At 44.0% G+C, this 16250-nt stretch overlaps 1 protein-coding gene across 9 annotated transcripts in view; it reads left to right on the top strand.

Annotated features, from left to right (window-relative positions):
• Positions 1 to 16250, top strand: part of ADGRL3 (adhesion G protein-coupled receptor L3) — a 524212-nt gene that overhangs the window by 374512 nt on the left and 133450 nt on the right. For 8 of the 9 annotated variants that reach the window (XM_054202410.1, XM_054202406.1, XM_054202401.1 and 5 more), the window contains one exon: positions 546 to 626. The exons of the other annotated variant lie outside the window; for it this stretch is intronic. In XM_054202410.1, coding sequence (XP_054058385.1) covers positions 546 to 626 — 81 coding nt within the window. The remainder of the gene's footprint in view (positions 1 to 545; positions 627 to 16250) is intronic. 9 annotated transcript variants of the gene reach the window in all.

Raw genomic sequence — 16250 nt, 5'->3', positions numbered from 1 at the left:
AATTGGGACTTTAGCAACTGGGAAACTGCATGGTGGTGCTGGGAACCAAAAAGCTTCCACCCAGTTGAAAGCAATGCCAAGCTCTGCAAACTGATAGCTGCATCTTCTGCAGGTGGGGAAAACAGATGCAGTTGTACTTCATACCATTCTTCCTTCAAAAATTGCTGTGACACAGAAATGCTTGCTTCCATCTTAGAGTGAGATTAACGGATTTAATGGGCTTCTGTGAAATCACTTGTCTTCTGTGGCATATGGCCTTTTAAGAGAACATCGTGCAAAATGTATGTCGTAGTGGTAAAACAGGTATAACTGAAGTTCAGCACGGTGCCCATGTCTGCATGGAAAAAGCAAAAGAAATGGGAGTGTTACGTACTTTTCGTAAGGTGTCTCCACAAAATGGAAGCTCACTGTGAAAAATACACAATAGAGCAGAATACTTGCAAACCTGTTTTGAATCCAGTGCCGTAAAAGCACTCCATGTTTATTTATGGCCCTGATAGATCTCTGTAGGAAACAGCGGAACTAAAACACTTATTTGTCCACAGGGCAAGCTCACCATGGGCAGGTTTCTTACATTGCCCCACCAATCCACCTCGATTCGGATCTGGAGAGACCGTCATCCAAGGGTGAGTCATTGACGCAGTCTCCATGCACGTGCATTGTGAACTGGCCATAGGTGTGAGTGCATATCATCCAGTTGCTCATAGGACCTCCACGGTAAAGTTACCACCCTCCATCCAAGGACACTCCTGGGAGCAAATTCATTCCTGCGAGAGAGCTGTATGAGAGATGACCGTGTCCCATGTGCCCCATTACATAGCTTTGAAAATACCATCTTGTTCACAAGCTATTTTGCTCTTCCCACTAGTTTACTTCTGCAGCGATGGGTATACCTTAGGTCCTGCCCTCTGCCTTCCTCCTTTCCTTCCTAATGGCGGCGCACAGGCATGGGGGGCTTGTGGCAGGATGCCCCTCAACTGCCCCTCAGGTGAATTAAGGTACAGAAGTGGTCGTGCAGTGGTTCAGGCCTGGATTCAATCCATGTTGCCGTTGCTTGAGGTTTGTTCTAAAGTTGGTGAGGAAACATGTTCACTCTAGAGGATGACTCGAATTTTAGGTGAGCTGATTGCCCTTGGGAGCAATGCTGGTAGCCGATACGTATGGAGGAGCCCACAACAGCCCTGCTAAGAAAGGTGCCTCTCTTGAATGGTGCGAATAAAGTTATATGAATGTGAGCCCTTGATTTCTCTGCCCCATTTGGAGGATCATCCCTGGCTGTGTTGTGATGAATCCCTAGTGTTTGCTCCTGTGGCCTGGGGAAATGGGCTTGGCCCCAGAGGAAGCATCCGTGCTGGTGCAGGCTTCTTACATCTCCCTTTGCTCCTTCTAATTAGGTTGTCAATATTCAGGTAGGATATCAAAATGACCAGCTTGCCCTTCTTGGAATGGATAATAGCAAAGCGAAAATCAAATGGGTATATGGAGGAATTTCTTGGTCAGCTCCAGAAATGTGTATGAACATCAAACAAAGGGAACATTGTAGAAGAAGAGAAGGGGAGGAAGAGGAGTGCCAAAGCGTGTTAGCAGGGAGATGCGCTATAGCTGAGGTTTGCGGTTTTTCCTTCCTTCTGCTCTCCAAAGGGTGCTACAGGGGCTGAAAGGGTATGGGATTGATCTTTGCAGTGACTGACGCTATTCTGCCCCAACACCGTCGGGCTGTGAGTATGTGTTAGCGTGTGCACTTTTTTCTCTAAGCGCTCACAATTGAAAAATGCAATGTGTTAGTGCAAGATTAATCTGGATAGGAACACTGTCATTAAGTAGTACGAAGAAAGCTGTCTTCTATATCTCACTTCGTTACCCATCTCTAATATTCTGGGAGAAAAAAAAAAACGCCTTTGTGTTGGCAAATCGCAGCTGCAACGGCAAACCCTGCTCCTCCAAATGGCCCAAGGACTTTGTGGGCTAAATGAAAGTATACTGTTAACGCTCTTGGTGTGAAAGGCTCCCTTAGTTTTGAGTGAGCTTTTCTACCAGCATCCATGGGGGTAGATCTGTAACGTGATTGAGTAAACATCTGCTGGTATTTTTCCTTTTCTAAGTGGGAGCGTGTGTTTTCTTAGCTGATGCAGTAACAATTGCTAAGGAGTTGACTCCTGTTGCACAGAAGCAGCCTCAGCACTATTATTCCTTGGTGGTTCCTCCAGTATCTCTGCAAGGTGGAGCCATATGCTGGGTGGTGGAGCTTGGGTGTGAGGATGCCGGATTCATAGTTCCTCTCTCCAAATCTGGTCTTGTCATGAGTTGGGCTGGTCACGTACAATCTCCTGGCAGTCCACAACCTCCATTCACCTTTAAGTGAACTACCCTGAGATTTGACACATGCATTTGTGATTGTCAGCTGCTTCTAAGTCACTTGAAAACCTCCAGTTCTGTGGTAAAATTTACTACCTTGCTTTTTTAGCAGAGCACTCCAATAAGGCAGACACAGTTAGGATTTCCAGGACCTTCTTGCTCAAGTCTGTCTTTGATGTTGGATGTGATGATTCAGAGCTTGCTTAGAATAGGTCAATGTAAATCCTTGCTGTGGGGTCTGGAGCAGCCTGTGGAAGACTCAAGGATGCCGGAACAGCGGCAGCCAAAGAAGCTGTGCCTTGCTTTCTCCAAGATAAAAGAACTAAAGACTAAGAAAAATCTTCAGTGATCTGTCGTTCGTGAGGGCATAGCTACCTCTGCAAGATGAATGGCACTGCTGCCAGGAGCAGGGCAAAGTGGGTCAGGCAGAACAGTTGTAGCGCTTGCAGAGAAGGTAAAATGGAGTTTATCCAACATAAACTGCTACACTAACTGCTTCCACCACGAAGCCTCCAGGTGGAAGGGCTTCCACCCCCCATTTGAGAGATCCTAAAGAAAGAGCTGCTCAGGGTGGAAGGACTGATATTACTGCTGCTATGTGCTGGTAAAAGGACTTGTATTACCTCGTGTAACTTAATAGTAAAGGGTCAGGGAGGCAGCCACCTCTGAAGGCATCAGTCTATTAGCTGGTGACTACGGGGTGTTAAAAACATAGTAATTGTCTCCTGTGGGAAGAGCAAGGCTTTCCTCTGGCCCTGGGATCTGGGACGTGTAGTTCTACTTGCACATCTGCTGCCTCATTTCCAGCCTCAGTGCCCAAAATCCATTAGAGTGTTGTAATAATCATGATTTTTTTTTTTTTCTAAATGAGGGTTATTACGTTTTTTTGTTGGGCTGCATTTTCTGACACCTTAGGACACGCTCAGGTCACATTCCAAGCTTCATCCTGTAACTACAAGAGCTGTTTTAAACAAAGGAGGCAAAACCATCTCCTGTCCTGAAGCTCTCATTTGTTCTCCACATTTCCAGTAGCTGGAACTCTAAAAGAAGAGCAGCGTTATGACGGTTGTCATAATCCACTAATGCTGTTGCTTTGATGCTCTTCATTTCCCTTCCGCATTCCCCCTCGCACTGAGCTGAACGCCAGGTGCAGGTCAATGTTGCACTTAGAGTGGCAAAACGAAGAAGCCACTGTACAATTTTGATTGTAATAAATGGAACTAAAGCCAGAGTAGGGATAGAAAAGCATCTTTCCTTCCCCTATTATTAAAAAATGATACAGCTTTAGTGCTCCTGTGGGCTTACGCCGTTGCAATTCTCAACTGGCAGATTTATTTGTAACTGCCTCTGCCTTTTTAAAAATTTTATCACTGGTGACATTTACACACATTGTTTATGCATGCAGGGCATTTTTACCTGCCTTTCAGAGTCCTGGTGCTGGTAGTGAATAAACTCCAGTAGTTTACTAGTACATTAGTGTCATCGTGCATTACAGTGTAATTACTCTGCGCCACTGCTCTGTACAGTAATGTAATAATGACACTGTAAATCACTTAATAGAAATGAGGCCCTGAATCAGCGTTTTTATCAAGACGCTTCTTATTCTCCACCCCTTTTTTAATTCGATGATGTTTTAAAATTAGTTCCCTATACGAAGCACTGTTAACCATTATTTTTGCACCTTCTCTCAGTCTGACGATCTGGATGTGATTACATGATTTTTATGCAACTGTTTACACCATCTTTATGCAGAATAATTCCAGGGGTAGCTGAGACCTCGGGCTGTGATCTAATAGACTGGAGATTAAACCTGTGTTTAAAAATGGATCGCTGGTTACTGACAACAGCAGATGAGGGTGATGCTGATATTCTGGCTCAGAAAGGGATTTTATGGAATTATCATATATAGCAATAAATGAAATTTAGCGTCTGGACTTAAATTCTGCCAGGTGCTAAAACACAGCAAATAAGTAAATTAAACTCACCGAGTCCACACACTAAAACTATTTATAAAGCTTTATAGAAGCAGATTTTAGTGTCTATGTGGAATCATATTAAACATGAAATATATGCCTTGCGTTTAAAGCTAGGCAGTCTGAAGAGCTCTCCTCCCCTGTTGAGCTAGCATTTTGCAAAGGTTTCCTTCAAAGTTGAAGCTCGGGGAGCAGTTGTCTTGGAGACTGATAAGCTTGAAGTCAGTCCATTTCCAAAACATGAATTGATAAGCAAAACTGTGTATTGGTCCTCAGTTCTAGAAATAAATAGCAAATAAGGGAGGGATGGGAGGTTCTCACCCTTCTGTGCAGATTTCTCTAGCCAGCAAGGTTGGTTTTGGCCCCAGTTAAGGCACTGTGGGTTTTTTTTCCTGTAAACCTCAGTTGTGAGGTTCAGCCTCTGTAGACACAGAATCTCTCCCTACCCCTTGGGCAGCGTGTTAGGAAGACAGACAGAGGTTTTGCTGAGTTTTCCTCTTTTCTTCTCCAGCTCGGTGGTGTGTCCCTTTGTGCTTTCTTCCTTCAAAAGCTGGATCCATTCTGCCATTTTTCTCCTCCTTTGCATTTGCAGTGTCTGAGGGAGAACTGTTCCTGAACGTCAGAAGCACTGTGAAATCTTATTACCAAAAATAGAGCAGGTTTTTGGGTCTTCATTTTTTTTTGCTCCCAAAGGTCCCAGAGAGGGTCGATGGCTTTGCCGATGATGTGGGAGGATGTGACAGCCGGGCTCATTGCACAGCCCCGGTCCTCCTTCCCGGGTCCAGAGAAAGGGGAGCGCCGGGCAGTGAGGCCCAGTGGCGCTCCTTGCCTTAATTCAAGCCGACACACGGGGTCACGCATCTTGTGCTTGCCAGGCCCTGAGACACCAGCTCTCCTGCCTCTCCCTCCCCGGGTCCAGCGCTACAACAGAGGTGCTGTTCAGGAGTCCCTGCTCTGACCCCATGGTGTCCAGACACCTCCTGTTTCCGGGCTTTTTCATTTTCTCCTTGAGTCCCCCTGGGAAAGCCGTTCCCTCAGCTTGGGAGTCCTTTACAGTGTCCCTCTGCTTCTCTCCAAGGTCTCATTTTTACTCATCCTACTCCTTGCCTTTAGAATTAGTTACAGCTATATGCTTCCAGCTTCTTAAGGTGATACTGTTTTCCTACCCTCCTTCAGGTGGGAGAGTCCAGGGGAGGTGCTAATTCGATGCCTTTGAGCCAAGAGAGGACCATGCACTGGACGCTGGTTGGGGTTCCCCATGCTCAGGACCCATTATTCTCCTTTTCCTTATGCGATGCTGGGGTGCTACACAGTGTCCTGCTCTTCCTGGGTCGTATACAGGGTCGTCGTCTTTGCTTCTGCTCAGCCTTTTCTTCAAGCGTGACTGCTTTCAGGGCTTCCCCTTTGTGACTGCCCTAAGCCCACCAGAGGATCTCACTCCCTCCAGGATGGGGTGTGAGTGCTTATTGCAGCAAGCCAGCAACACACATGCAACATTTTCTCGTCCCTTGTGGCTTTTCAGGCAATTAGGGTTATACGAGTCATGCAGGTAACTGGGGTTGCACTGGTTGGATGGGAGATGACTGTTTACCGTACCTGCACAGTCAATGGAAAGGTTTTGCAATGACTAGGAGCTTCACATGTACTGGGAATTTTCATCTGCCTTCTTTTGAAGAGGTCTGTACAGATTTGTCATGTTTTCTGTCGTGATGGGCAGGCTCATTTAAAGCCCTCAGCCTCCAGCCTGGAGATGAGTCTTCAAACAGCTCAGCATGGCGACGGGGTGGGTTTTGGGCAGCGCGGTAGATGCAGAGGCAGGGATGCATTGCCAGGTATGGGGCTCATTTGGGTTGTGAAGACAATGGAGAGGTGAGCTCTGATATAAAGATGCGATGCTTTTTCCAGTGTTATCCAGAGCTCTCTGAAAATCTGTCATCATGTCTCAGAACCGTGCCAAAATGTCCACCTTCCTGGACTACACTGATTTCTCTGAAGCAGGCAGCTGCTTTAAAGGTGCGCCATGCTCCGTATTTATTAATTCCTCATTAGGTACCATGGGTGGTGATAACTAGTATCATAACCAGAGTAGCCAGAGCTCCTGGAAGTCTTGCAGACAGCCTGCAGTCCTCCTGTTTGCTTGTTATCATCAATGAGGTCCCGCTTTGCATCCTGTAGCTATCCATAGTCAGAAAGAGTTAATTGCATGCCATTCACCGTTTTCTTTTTTACTGTGGTGTTGAATTGTTGCTCTTATTTCTTTGGAATGTGTGTTTTCTTTGCAGAGGGGCACCTCGGGGCATTGCTGTTTATTTATAAGATAACAGCATTTGCTCTAGCAGAAAGCTGGAGCTAACAAAGTCTCTCAAGGAGGAGCGCTAAATCCTGTATGCTGCTGGTGGGAACTGTTCAAAGTATTTACGCTTTAAAATATTGAAGGATTTTTTTCTTTTTTTTTTTTTTTTGGGGGGGGGGGGGAACAGTCTGAGTGATGTTTAACACCTTAACACCTTTTCCATTATTTCTCATCATCTTCAAAAAAAAAAAAAAAGCAAAAGTACTTTTTAACTAGTTTTTTTTAACAGCTAGCCGCTGCCTTGTAAAGGAGTTTTGCTATGGAGATCAGCATGAACTGTGATTTAAAGATGCCTTGAAATGTTATTCTTTGTAGGCTGTTTGAAGCTACCATATGACCTGATAAGCTCAAAATGGACATAGACATCTACCCAGGAGATTCTTTTGACAGTGGGTTTCATTTTCCGCTGTACTGAGTCGTACCACTCGCCATCAGCAGGGGAAGTTTTCACCCACCTGACAGTGGCAACAGCTGGAAAGCAGAGTCAGCTGTGGCGGTGCACCCTCAAGCATCACTAATCTAAAGTGAATGTCCTATTACCAGCTTGAAAAAAAGGCTGTTGAACCAATTCAACGTGGAAAAAAGAGCGCAGTGCTGCATACAGCATGAGACCCTTCTCAAACTTTATTTTTTTATCCCTTCTCTGCCAGACTAATTTTTGGCTACACTTCTCTTTCTGAAATATTTATAAGGCAAATAACTGTTTTAAATGAGCAGATGGGGGAGACATAAGACAAGCTGTTAAATTAATAAACATGTGTGGTGCTTTATCAGTAAGGGAGCCCATTTTGGCATTTCTTCTGGATGATTTGTATGGCCTATCACCATTGCACCTGGTGCAGGGACAAGAAATGGGCACTTAATAACCAAACAATGTGCAAACTCCTTCCATTATAACTTCATTATGTCAGATATAATCGTCTATAACTAGATGTCAAATACATAATTTATGTCCAGCTCCCCTGTGGAATAGTGGCCATATGAATGAATGGCCCCATTAATGGGAAGGAGCTTTTACTGTAACTTTTCCCCTCCTGGTACGTGGTCCGTTTTGTCATCTGGTATTAATTCTGAATCATTTCAGGGCTGCAGAAGAATGCCTGTTATATTTATATTTGTGTAATGGGAGAGGATGGCAAATAAATCATATGTGAGATCATATTTCAGGTCCACTGATTTCCGAAGCCGTGCGCCTGTTTAAAAGAAAATAGGATCGGTCTCCAGCGCTTTGAATGATAGGCATAACTGGCCTTTGTTTTACCCATCTGGGGACTTAAAAATGGCGTATAATGTGAGGCAACACTTCCTGCAGGAGCCCTTTGCCACAGTCAAAGAGCTTAGCCACTGGAAAGTCTTCATCTCCCACTGCAGCGATGCTGCTTGCATCCTTTGCTGTATGTTGCATCTTCTCTCACATTACGTTATATGGTGCCTATTTATAGAAGTGCTCCATGACATATGTGGTGACGTGTGTCATCATCATCACCTGAAAGGATGGAGGATAAAACAATGATGTCTTTTAGAGGAGTCTTTTGGAAACATAACGTGTGTATTAGAGCAAGACATAGGATATCAGTATGGATATTCACAAATGAAATGGGTACAAATTATGAAATGCCTTTCATACATTTTTCGTGATTTAATTTTTTTAATATATGGCTTTGTTTTGGGGTTAAAACCCTGGTGGAGAGCAACTCAGTACTCTAAATCTGGAAATACGGTTTGCTAGTAATACAGTTAGGAAGCCGCCTCTGATATAGTGCTATTGGTCTATTATTGGTATATTGTTACTTAATGAGAAAACGTGCTTTATTCTGTTGCAGCTACAGGGGTAATATTTGTTTTATTCTTCCTCAGGTATAAATCTGGATGAAAAATTATCCAGCTAACACCATTTATAATAGTAGATGACTTCTTAGTGTCTGATAGAGTTTCCTATTGCCAGTACAAACTGTTTAAGACTAGATAACGAATAGTAAGTTTGCCTAACAAAATATTAAAGGTTCCTAGACTTGTGACTTGGGTTTCCGAGTGGCATGTATGTTAAAGTATTTGCAGTGGTGGAATAACATGTTACATCTATAGCATCTTCTCCTGGCAAGTATTTTCTTTATTCTTCTCATTCTTTTCATATTTTGTGGTTGTTATTTTTCGCTGTGTTTATGGTGTTACTTAAAGAAAGCAGATCACCCTTATAACAGAAATGTAAAAAAATGTAAATTCTGATTTAAGACAAGTTAGGAAAAGCAACTGATAAAGACCTGGGCTATTCAGTGGTGTAGTCTGGCTGCCTTCTGATAAAATGTAGAAGTATCTTACTAGCCAATGAGCAAGTTTAGTGCGCTCTTATTGGAGTTCTTCAGACACAAGCTGTGCGTCTCTAGAAAGGCAGGCAGCCGATTTTCTCATACAAGCAAATCATGTTAGGCTCAATGTACTGCTGTTGACAGCACTGAGTTGAAGAGCTTTGTGTTCATTTGATGGCTCTTCGACTGTGCAGTGGGATGTTCTGTAGGTAAGCAGGTTTTTACAGCACTTGGCTCTTGGAATCATCTTGGGTTGAATCAAAAATTGTTGGAAACGAGATTTCCACCAGAGTCAGTGGTCTGATACTTTCTCAAATGTTTGGGTTTAGAGCCTGCTTTGGCCCTTGAATTTCCTTAAAGTGGATTGTTGAATTTTGATTCTTCCCTTTGTGTGTTGTTTATTACAGAGGAATCCTAGTGATGTGATACAGTGCATTCAGAGGGAAATTTATGCTTGTGAATGGGGTACGTGACCCTTGAAATGCGCTTTTGGATATCCTAGCCTTAATAAATGCATACTAAATACTGATTTACAGATAAACATTATGGAGCCCCGTTGCTAAGATTGTAACTTGGCTCCCTCATAAGAGCCCTTATGATTTAAGTCTTTCAGCCAAGTAAATTTGGTTTGATAACTGCAATATTTGCTCAGAAGTCAAGGATTGCTATCCTCTAGCTCTAAATGGTTTGTTATTGCCTTCAGATTGGCTTGATGTAGTTCATTCTCCTTGAAAACTCGCAAGAAGCAGTATTTAAAAGATCTTGATTGCCTTTGAGAAGAGATTAAGGTTGGTTAAATGTAATTATAAGGGTTAGAGGGCCAGGGTGCAACAGCCATGGGGCTGTTAGCCAAGGAGCTTTAAGAGATGGAGAGAACCGTCTGGACTTGGGACAAGGAGAAGACTTTGCCATTACCCAGCTGAGGGTGCTGTTCTTTTTGCAGATATGGTACACGGGGAGTCTTACAGAGGGCCCTAGATTAAGCACGTTAATTTGTAGCAAGTATATCCCTTGTTTCATTGCAGCTGGTTTTTGGAGAAAATTGCTTGTGCTTTCTTCATTAAAAAATGACCGTAATTACGGATGTTCTCATGGCAGTCTCCCCTTTAGATTTTCTCAAAGTCCTGGTTTCATCTTTATTTCATTATGAGCACTGCTTTGTGTGTGTGTGTGTGTGTGTGTACGTGTCTGTATTATGCCCACAAATTTAGTAGTAGACATGCAGCAAAATAATACTGTTACTGAGCAAACAATTACGTTTCATTTTCTGGAATAAAAGGGAATATGTGCCCATAAATCTTCTTCTAAATAATCTGTGTTGGAGATTAAAAAGAAGATGAGGTTTCTAAATTCATGAAGGCCCTTCACAGTGGAATCCTGTGTGCCACTGAAGTGTAACAAGCTTATCTATATTTTATTGTGCTTCTAGATCAAGCTGCATTATTATGGGCTGCATTCCCCTACCATGATAGCTGTTGCTAAGGAAGATGTACATTATGTTAATATTTTGTGATCATAACTATGCAAGCTGGGTTCTGTACATCGAAGAAGTTAAGGGGGGGGGGGGAAATGAGGTTAATGCACCATTTTGATTAGAGCCTCCGCAGATTGTCACTCACATTTAGAGGCAAGAAGTAAGCTCGAATTTGAGAAAAATTCACACAGAAAATGGGAGAAAACCAAGCAATTGAAAGAATTTGTTCACTGAACTTTAAAATTGCTCAGCAGTAGGGATCTGGAACTGCTGCTAAGAGAGAATCGGGCAGAAGCAAATGAATGCTTTCACCATACACATTCAGTGAAGAATTTCTCAGCCTGCTCGTGCCTTAATGTGTTTTGATCATGTAAACAGAGCATTCATCCTTAATTACTATTTCCTGACCATTTCCAGTGCTGGTATCTATTATGTGGTTTTGGTTCCTTCTGATTCATTTAGTCGATTCACTAAGAGCTTACAATCAAGTAGTAGCCAGCACAGTACATAAAGTAAAATGGCAACGTGATGCATTAGCTTCAGTGTATGAAGTCAAAGAAAAAGCCAGAGTCACCAGCAAGATACTGATGTCCATGCTGGTTATTTTAAAAAGTATACTCTACAGACTGTATTGATGAGTATTATAAAAATGTTTACACAACAAGTAAAATAAACAAGGAAAGATCTTGGCATTCCTCCTAAAGGAATGTTCTGAACTGAGTTTCCCCTTTCAAAACTGTTTTCTCATTAATACTGCTGCCAAGGCCTGAAGCAGTCACAGAGAGGGAGGATTGGATGGGTAGGAGCTCGTCTCAATTCTGGCATGCATTGCACCTAACTGATTTGACCAGGACGGTGTCCTCAGGAGGATCCAGGGTTATGGCTGTGGCACCTGAGAATAGAAAATTTTTGCCTCGTACTACTGTCTCTCCCATTTTCAGACATTCAGTGCACCGGAGGTGGGTTTGCACCTGGACCAGGTACAGTGACGATTATCTCCTCTTAATCTCAGCTCCTAAATCAGGGGGGCGCAGAGCAAGCAGCCCACCCAGCTGAGGTCAGTCCTGTTGGCCAGAGCACTGGCAAATGGCAGCCCTTGAGCAGGGCTGGGAAACCTGTCAGGGGCTTGCCAGCATCCGAATTCTGTTAGTGGTTGTTTAACATCAGTTTCAGCCTCTGACCCTGCCATGATGAGCAGAGCTGCTTTTTCTCCCTTCTTCTCTCCCTTTCCGCCTCACCGTCCTTTTTGCTCAAACCTTGTACAATGGGTTCTTTGACCCTTAACAGGGCTTTGGGAAAGTTAATATTACATTTTCCTAGTCAAGGGTGTAATAATTCATGTTATACCTCATTGCACGCACCTGATCATAAAATCCATTGAGAAGCTAAGGTGCCTGGCCTGGGAAGCGTCACTCGCTTGGGCAAATTAAATATGGCATGAGATGAGAGCACAATGGAGGGGTGGGAGGGAAAGGAGTAGCCAGTCCTGGGAGGCAGCGGGTACTTGATACTGGAGGCGTTCATTGCAAAGTGGAAAATGGGAAGAATAGAGTGATGAGCCACCAGGATGTAGACTGGGGATGAGGTCAATGGGGGAGAAGTACCAGAGAGTAAAGACAGGCTGCATGGTTTGGGCAGAGAGGATGGGCACAGAGGGCTTTTTGGGCAAGCTGCACAGCTTAGAGTAGAGGAAAGCAAGCCAAGATGGAAGGAAAAAATGTGAGTTTTTTGGTTTTTTTTTTTTAGAGAATACTTTTATGTAACGTATAGAGAGATTTAAAATCCTTTAGCTTTGGACAGTTAAGACTTCCACTGCCTCCAGCAACTATGCACAGACTAATCACGTAACATTTATATTCCTCGTTTCCTACCCCAGGCACCCGTTCCTATCTGCTTGCTTCTTCCCAGCTTTTGCACCGAGTTGCTGCAATTTAAAGGCAAAAGTCCAGAGCTTTCCGTGAGCATCACTTACCACTCCTAACCTGCCCTCTTGGCAGTAACAGAGCTCAACCCGACCCAAATGTCAAGAGCAGCCCAATGTGCAGATTCAACACTTTTTGAATCTGTTGAAGTCTCCTTCTCAGCTGGGCCACCCAGATCTTCATCTCCTGTCCTTTTCAGATCAGCATAGCTGTGGCTGCTGGCTCCCAAGGCCATGGGCAGGGATGTTCCAAGTCCTTGGCCTTTCCATAATCCGCCCACGGTTTTAAAAAGTGTGTGCCCCCTTATGGCCTAAGGTTTGTGCTTATCTTTAAAGCACATTGCTCCTCCACATTGTGTTTGGTTAAATAACCGCAGCTTGGTGTAGATATTTCGCATATAAGCTGACAGGGTTGACATTGTGAGTATTTTGCAATCATTTGTTTAATTAGCTGAAGCTCTCTGGGGAGAAGTTTATGAAATGGCATACTCCCAAATTCTAATTTAAATCTGTTTTGTTTTGGTTTTGTTTTTTTTTGATGGAGGGCTCGTAATGCAAAGCATTAAAAAAAGGTACACGTGAATGGAAAGCAACAAAAACCCTTCTGTTAATGGGCAGTGCCTCAGTAACAAACTCGCCCAAATACAGAAAGGAAATTACACTGGGTAAAATGACCTACAAGAGGGGAAATTGGAATTAAGTCTGCGCAGCTGTCTTGTCTTTTTTCTTTTTTTTTTCTAACCTGTACTTCCCCTCTGTTTTCTTTTAGTGCAATGCTTAATTAAGCTTCTCCTTTGTTTGGAGGTTAATTCCTTTTCTAATCTGCAGCTATTTTTACAAAGGTGTTCATTACTGGAGTGAACAAAGGCTGGAGATTAGAGAATGGCAGGTGCTGAGCCTCGTTTAGTGGGAAGGGATTTTTTGCTTACAACGAAATCTCAAGGCCCCACTTTCAGACGCAGGGTTTCTGTGTCAACTCTTCTCTGCTTTCAGTGAAATGGTTCCTGGGAGGAAGCTGAAGTTTCTGCTGTAGCACCGGGGCTGTGCTGTCCTGTCTGCTCGCTTAATGCACTTAGCGCCCTTTGTACTCCGCAGACCTTTAAACTCCCATCTGACTGTACACAGGGACCACTGGTTTCTCTTTTGATATTTACCTGCCCATTGAAATCTCTGAGAAATTAAGGTCCTAAATATTTAATGACATCCAACTTGATCTTTGCGAGTCCCCATGGAGCAGCAAGCTCCTGCACACGTGGTCGTAGTATGCGCTCATCGCTCAAGGTAGGCTCTCCGGCTTGCTGGCATGGCGATGCTCAGAGTACCTGGAGGCTCTGATGCTTTGCTGTAGCATTTGTAAAGCATGCAGAGCACACATTAATCATATAAAAGTATCTATATTGCAAGAAACTAGGATAGCAATGCTAAATTTTGCTGCTGAGCTGCAGTGCTGGGCAGAGCGGGCAGCATTGATGGAGCAGGGGCCGGCTCGGCACGAGGTTTTCAGTCTGTCTCACTTGCATCTCATGCTTACCCTGGCAAATGGAACTGAACACAAGAGCAAGAGCTAAAACAGCTTTTAGAGGGATAAAGCCTGTGGAGAACCCAAAGAAATGACAGAATGCCCTAATAGTAAAAAGCAGGACCCCTCTTACTCGGTATAGGCCTGTTAGGAGCAATGTGGTGGGCCACATCTCCAGGCACTGTTCTGCTCACGCAGTCCTTTGCTGTCCCGTGGCATGATATTAATAAAGGGTCACTCCCTCTAAACAATGGGAAAAGTTGGGCATGACCTAGGAGCCATTGCTTGTCATCCAGAAACCAGCTTTTATTGTTATGTTTCCTTGTTCTGGTTGTATGATTAGTCATTTCATGCGTTCACACTTATATCTAGTTTCTGTAGAAAGTGATTTTTTTAACTGTGGTACCCTCTAACCTTGTGGCTATTTATTTCATGTACTATCCTGAGAAATGAGAAACAGTCTTTTTGGTTCTGTAGAAGCTCCAGGTTTGCACGAAAAGAGAAAAGGCGATTGTGGAACTAGTCGATTATTGCTGACACGCAACATAATGAACATGCAAATATTTCTGAAATCAGCAGCTAATGACAGAAATGCATGTCCTGTCCTTTCCACGCAGAAAAGAAATCGGATTATACTTCAAAATACATTTTGTTTGTTGTGCTCTCTAGGCACCGTTGCTGGTTACCTGCACATGTGAGTAAAACATTTTGCACTTTCTGATTTTTATTTTCTTTTCCAGAAGAATTGTCAAGATAAGAAATGGCACAAACAGCTCAAGAAGTAGCTAGTGAAATAAGCTGTTTTGTTTGCACAGATGATTGCAAATTGGATCCAGAAAACGTGCTCCCAGAGTTGTGGGTTTGGGTTTTAAGAGAACACTGCCATGGGAGGGAGGGAAAGCGTGGTAGTGCAAAGCATTTTACCCCTATTTGTAGCTGCCTCAAAGCTACAAGTCCTGCAAAAATTCAACAGAAGTGGAAAAGAAGAAAAATGTGCAAGGAAAGGCAACATAGGAGAAAACAAAGAGCTCTGTGAACAGCTAGTTAGTACAGATTGCATTCAGCTGTGCAAGAGGTGCTGGGAAGATACTGAGCATGTTACGTGAGTAGCGAGGATGGAGGAACGGAGATGCATGCTGAGCGAGGTAGATTCTCCCACCCACTGAAATTGCGTCTTTGAGCATTTCCAAACATAAAGGTTGCTTTTCTAAGGTGACTTTCTTGTCCAAAATGCTTTCTCATTGCTGGGTTGCTTTAAGAAATAGTAGTGCCTGTCCTCCTGCCTTGGCAGGTCAGCATGGTAGTGTCCCTTTCTGGTAGCTCGCACTCGAAAAATGCAAGTAGGTTCAGGCCAAATAGCAAAGCGCTGGCGTTGCTGCAGGCGCTGCTCTTTGTGATTCTGAGTGGGCTCTGAACAGGTGTACAGACTTGCACCTGGCATGCCTGGAAAGGGCTCTCATTCAGGTCAAAAACACTTGTCAAATACCTGTCTTCTGACTACCTTGGGACCCAGAGGTTGATGCAAGGTGAGGACGGGTTGCATCCATGAGTTTCAGCTCTGGGCACTTGGCTACTGTGTCTTGTGAAGGGCGTGAGCTTTAGTTTCTGGCTACCTGGTGGTGTTTGAAGTGTATCCGCCACCTGGCACCTCCCTGTTTCGAGAACAGCAGGATGGGGTAAGACCAGTCATCCATCTACAGCTTGCTAGAAAAGATAGAGCAGAAGGGATTCCTAGTGAAGAGCTATAGTTACAGTCCTGGGTTTTTTCTCTAGCCAAATCCCAGCGGAGATGTCGTGGTATTTCTAGGCTGCTTTTTTTGATCCACACTTCCAGCCCAATCCCCAACGTATTGTTCAGGTAGAGCTTCATCCCAGAGGTGCTGACCATCCCTGGAGTAGTGCAGCCCAGGGGAGAGAGTGGTCTGTGAGTATCTCAGCCTTCAAGTTATTATTTGGATGTGTAGCAAAACCATCCTCTGCCCCCAAACCCTCACCCCTCGGAGGGCCCCAGCGTATAAAGGAGCATCTCTTTGACTTCAACGCCAAAGAGATGTAAGCAATGAGCAGCTTTTATTGACCATAACTGCACTTGAATTAACTAGATGCCTGTGTGGCTGATGGCTCCTGCAGCCTGACATCCCTCCTGCAGCACTGGAAACCTCATTGCTTTGCCTTGCAATGGTTCCTATGCCAGGAAGCTTCAGAGGGCACAGCTCTCTTGGCATAACTCTAAAATAGTTTGGCAAGTAAGCTCTGGAGGCTTAAACTCTTGCCCCATCTGGGATACCTAACGATCTAGCTACCTGTGCTCTTTGATCTTCCCCTTGTTCTGTGATTTTGGCAGAGTTA

The sequence above is a fragment of the Rissa tridactyla genome, chromosome 5 (assembly GCF_028500815.1).
Source record: "Rissa tridactyla isolate bRisTri1 chromosome 5, bRisTri1.patW.cur.20221130, whole genome shotgun sequence".
Taxonomy (NCBI): Eukaryota; Metazoa; Chordata; class Aves; order Charadriiformes; family Laridae; genus Rissa; species Rissa tridactyla.
This window is presented reverse-complemented; position numbering and strand designations above follow the sequence as displayed.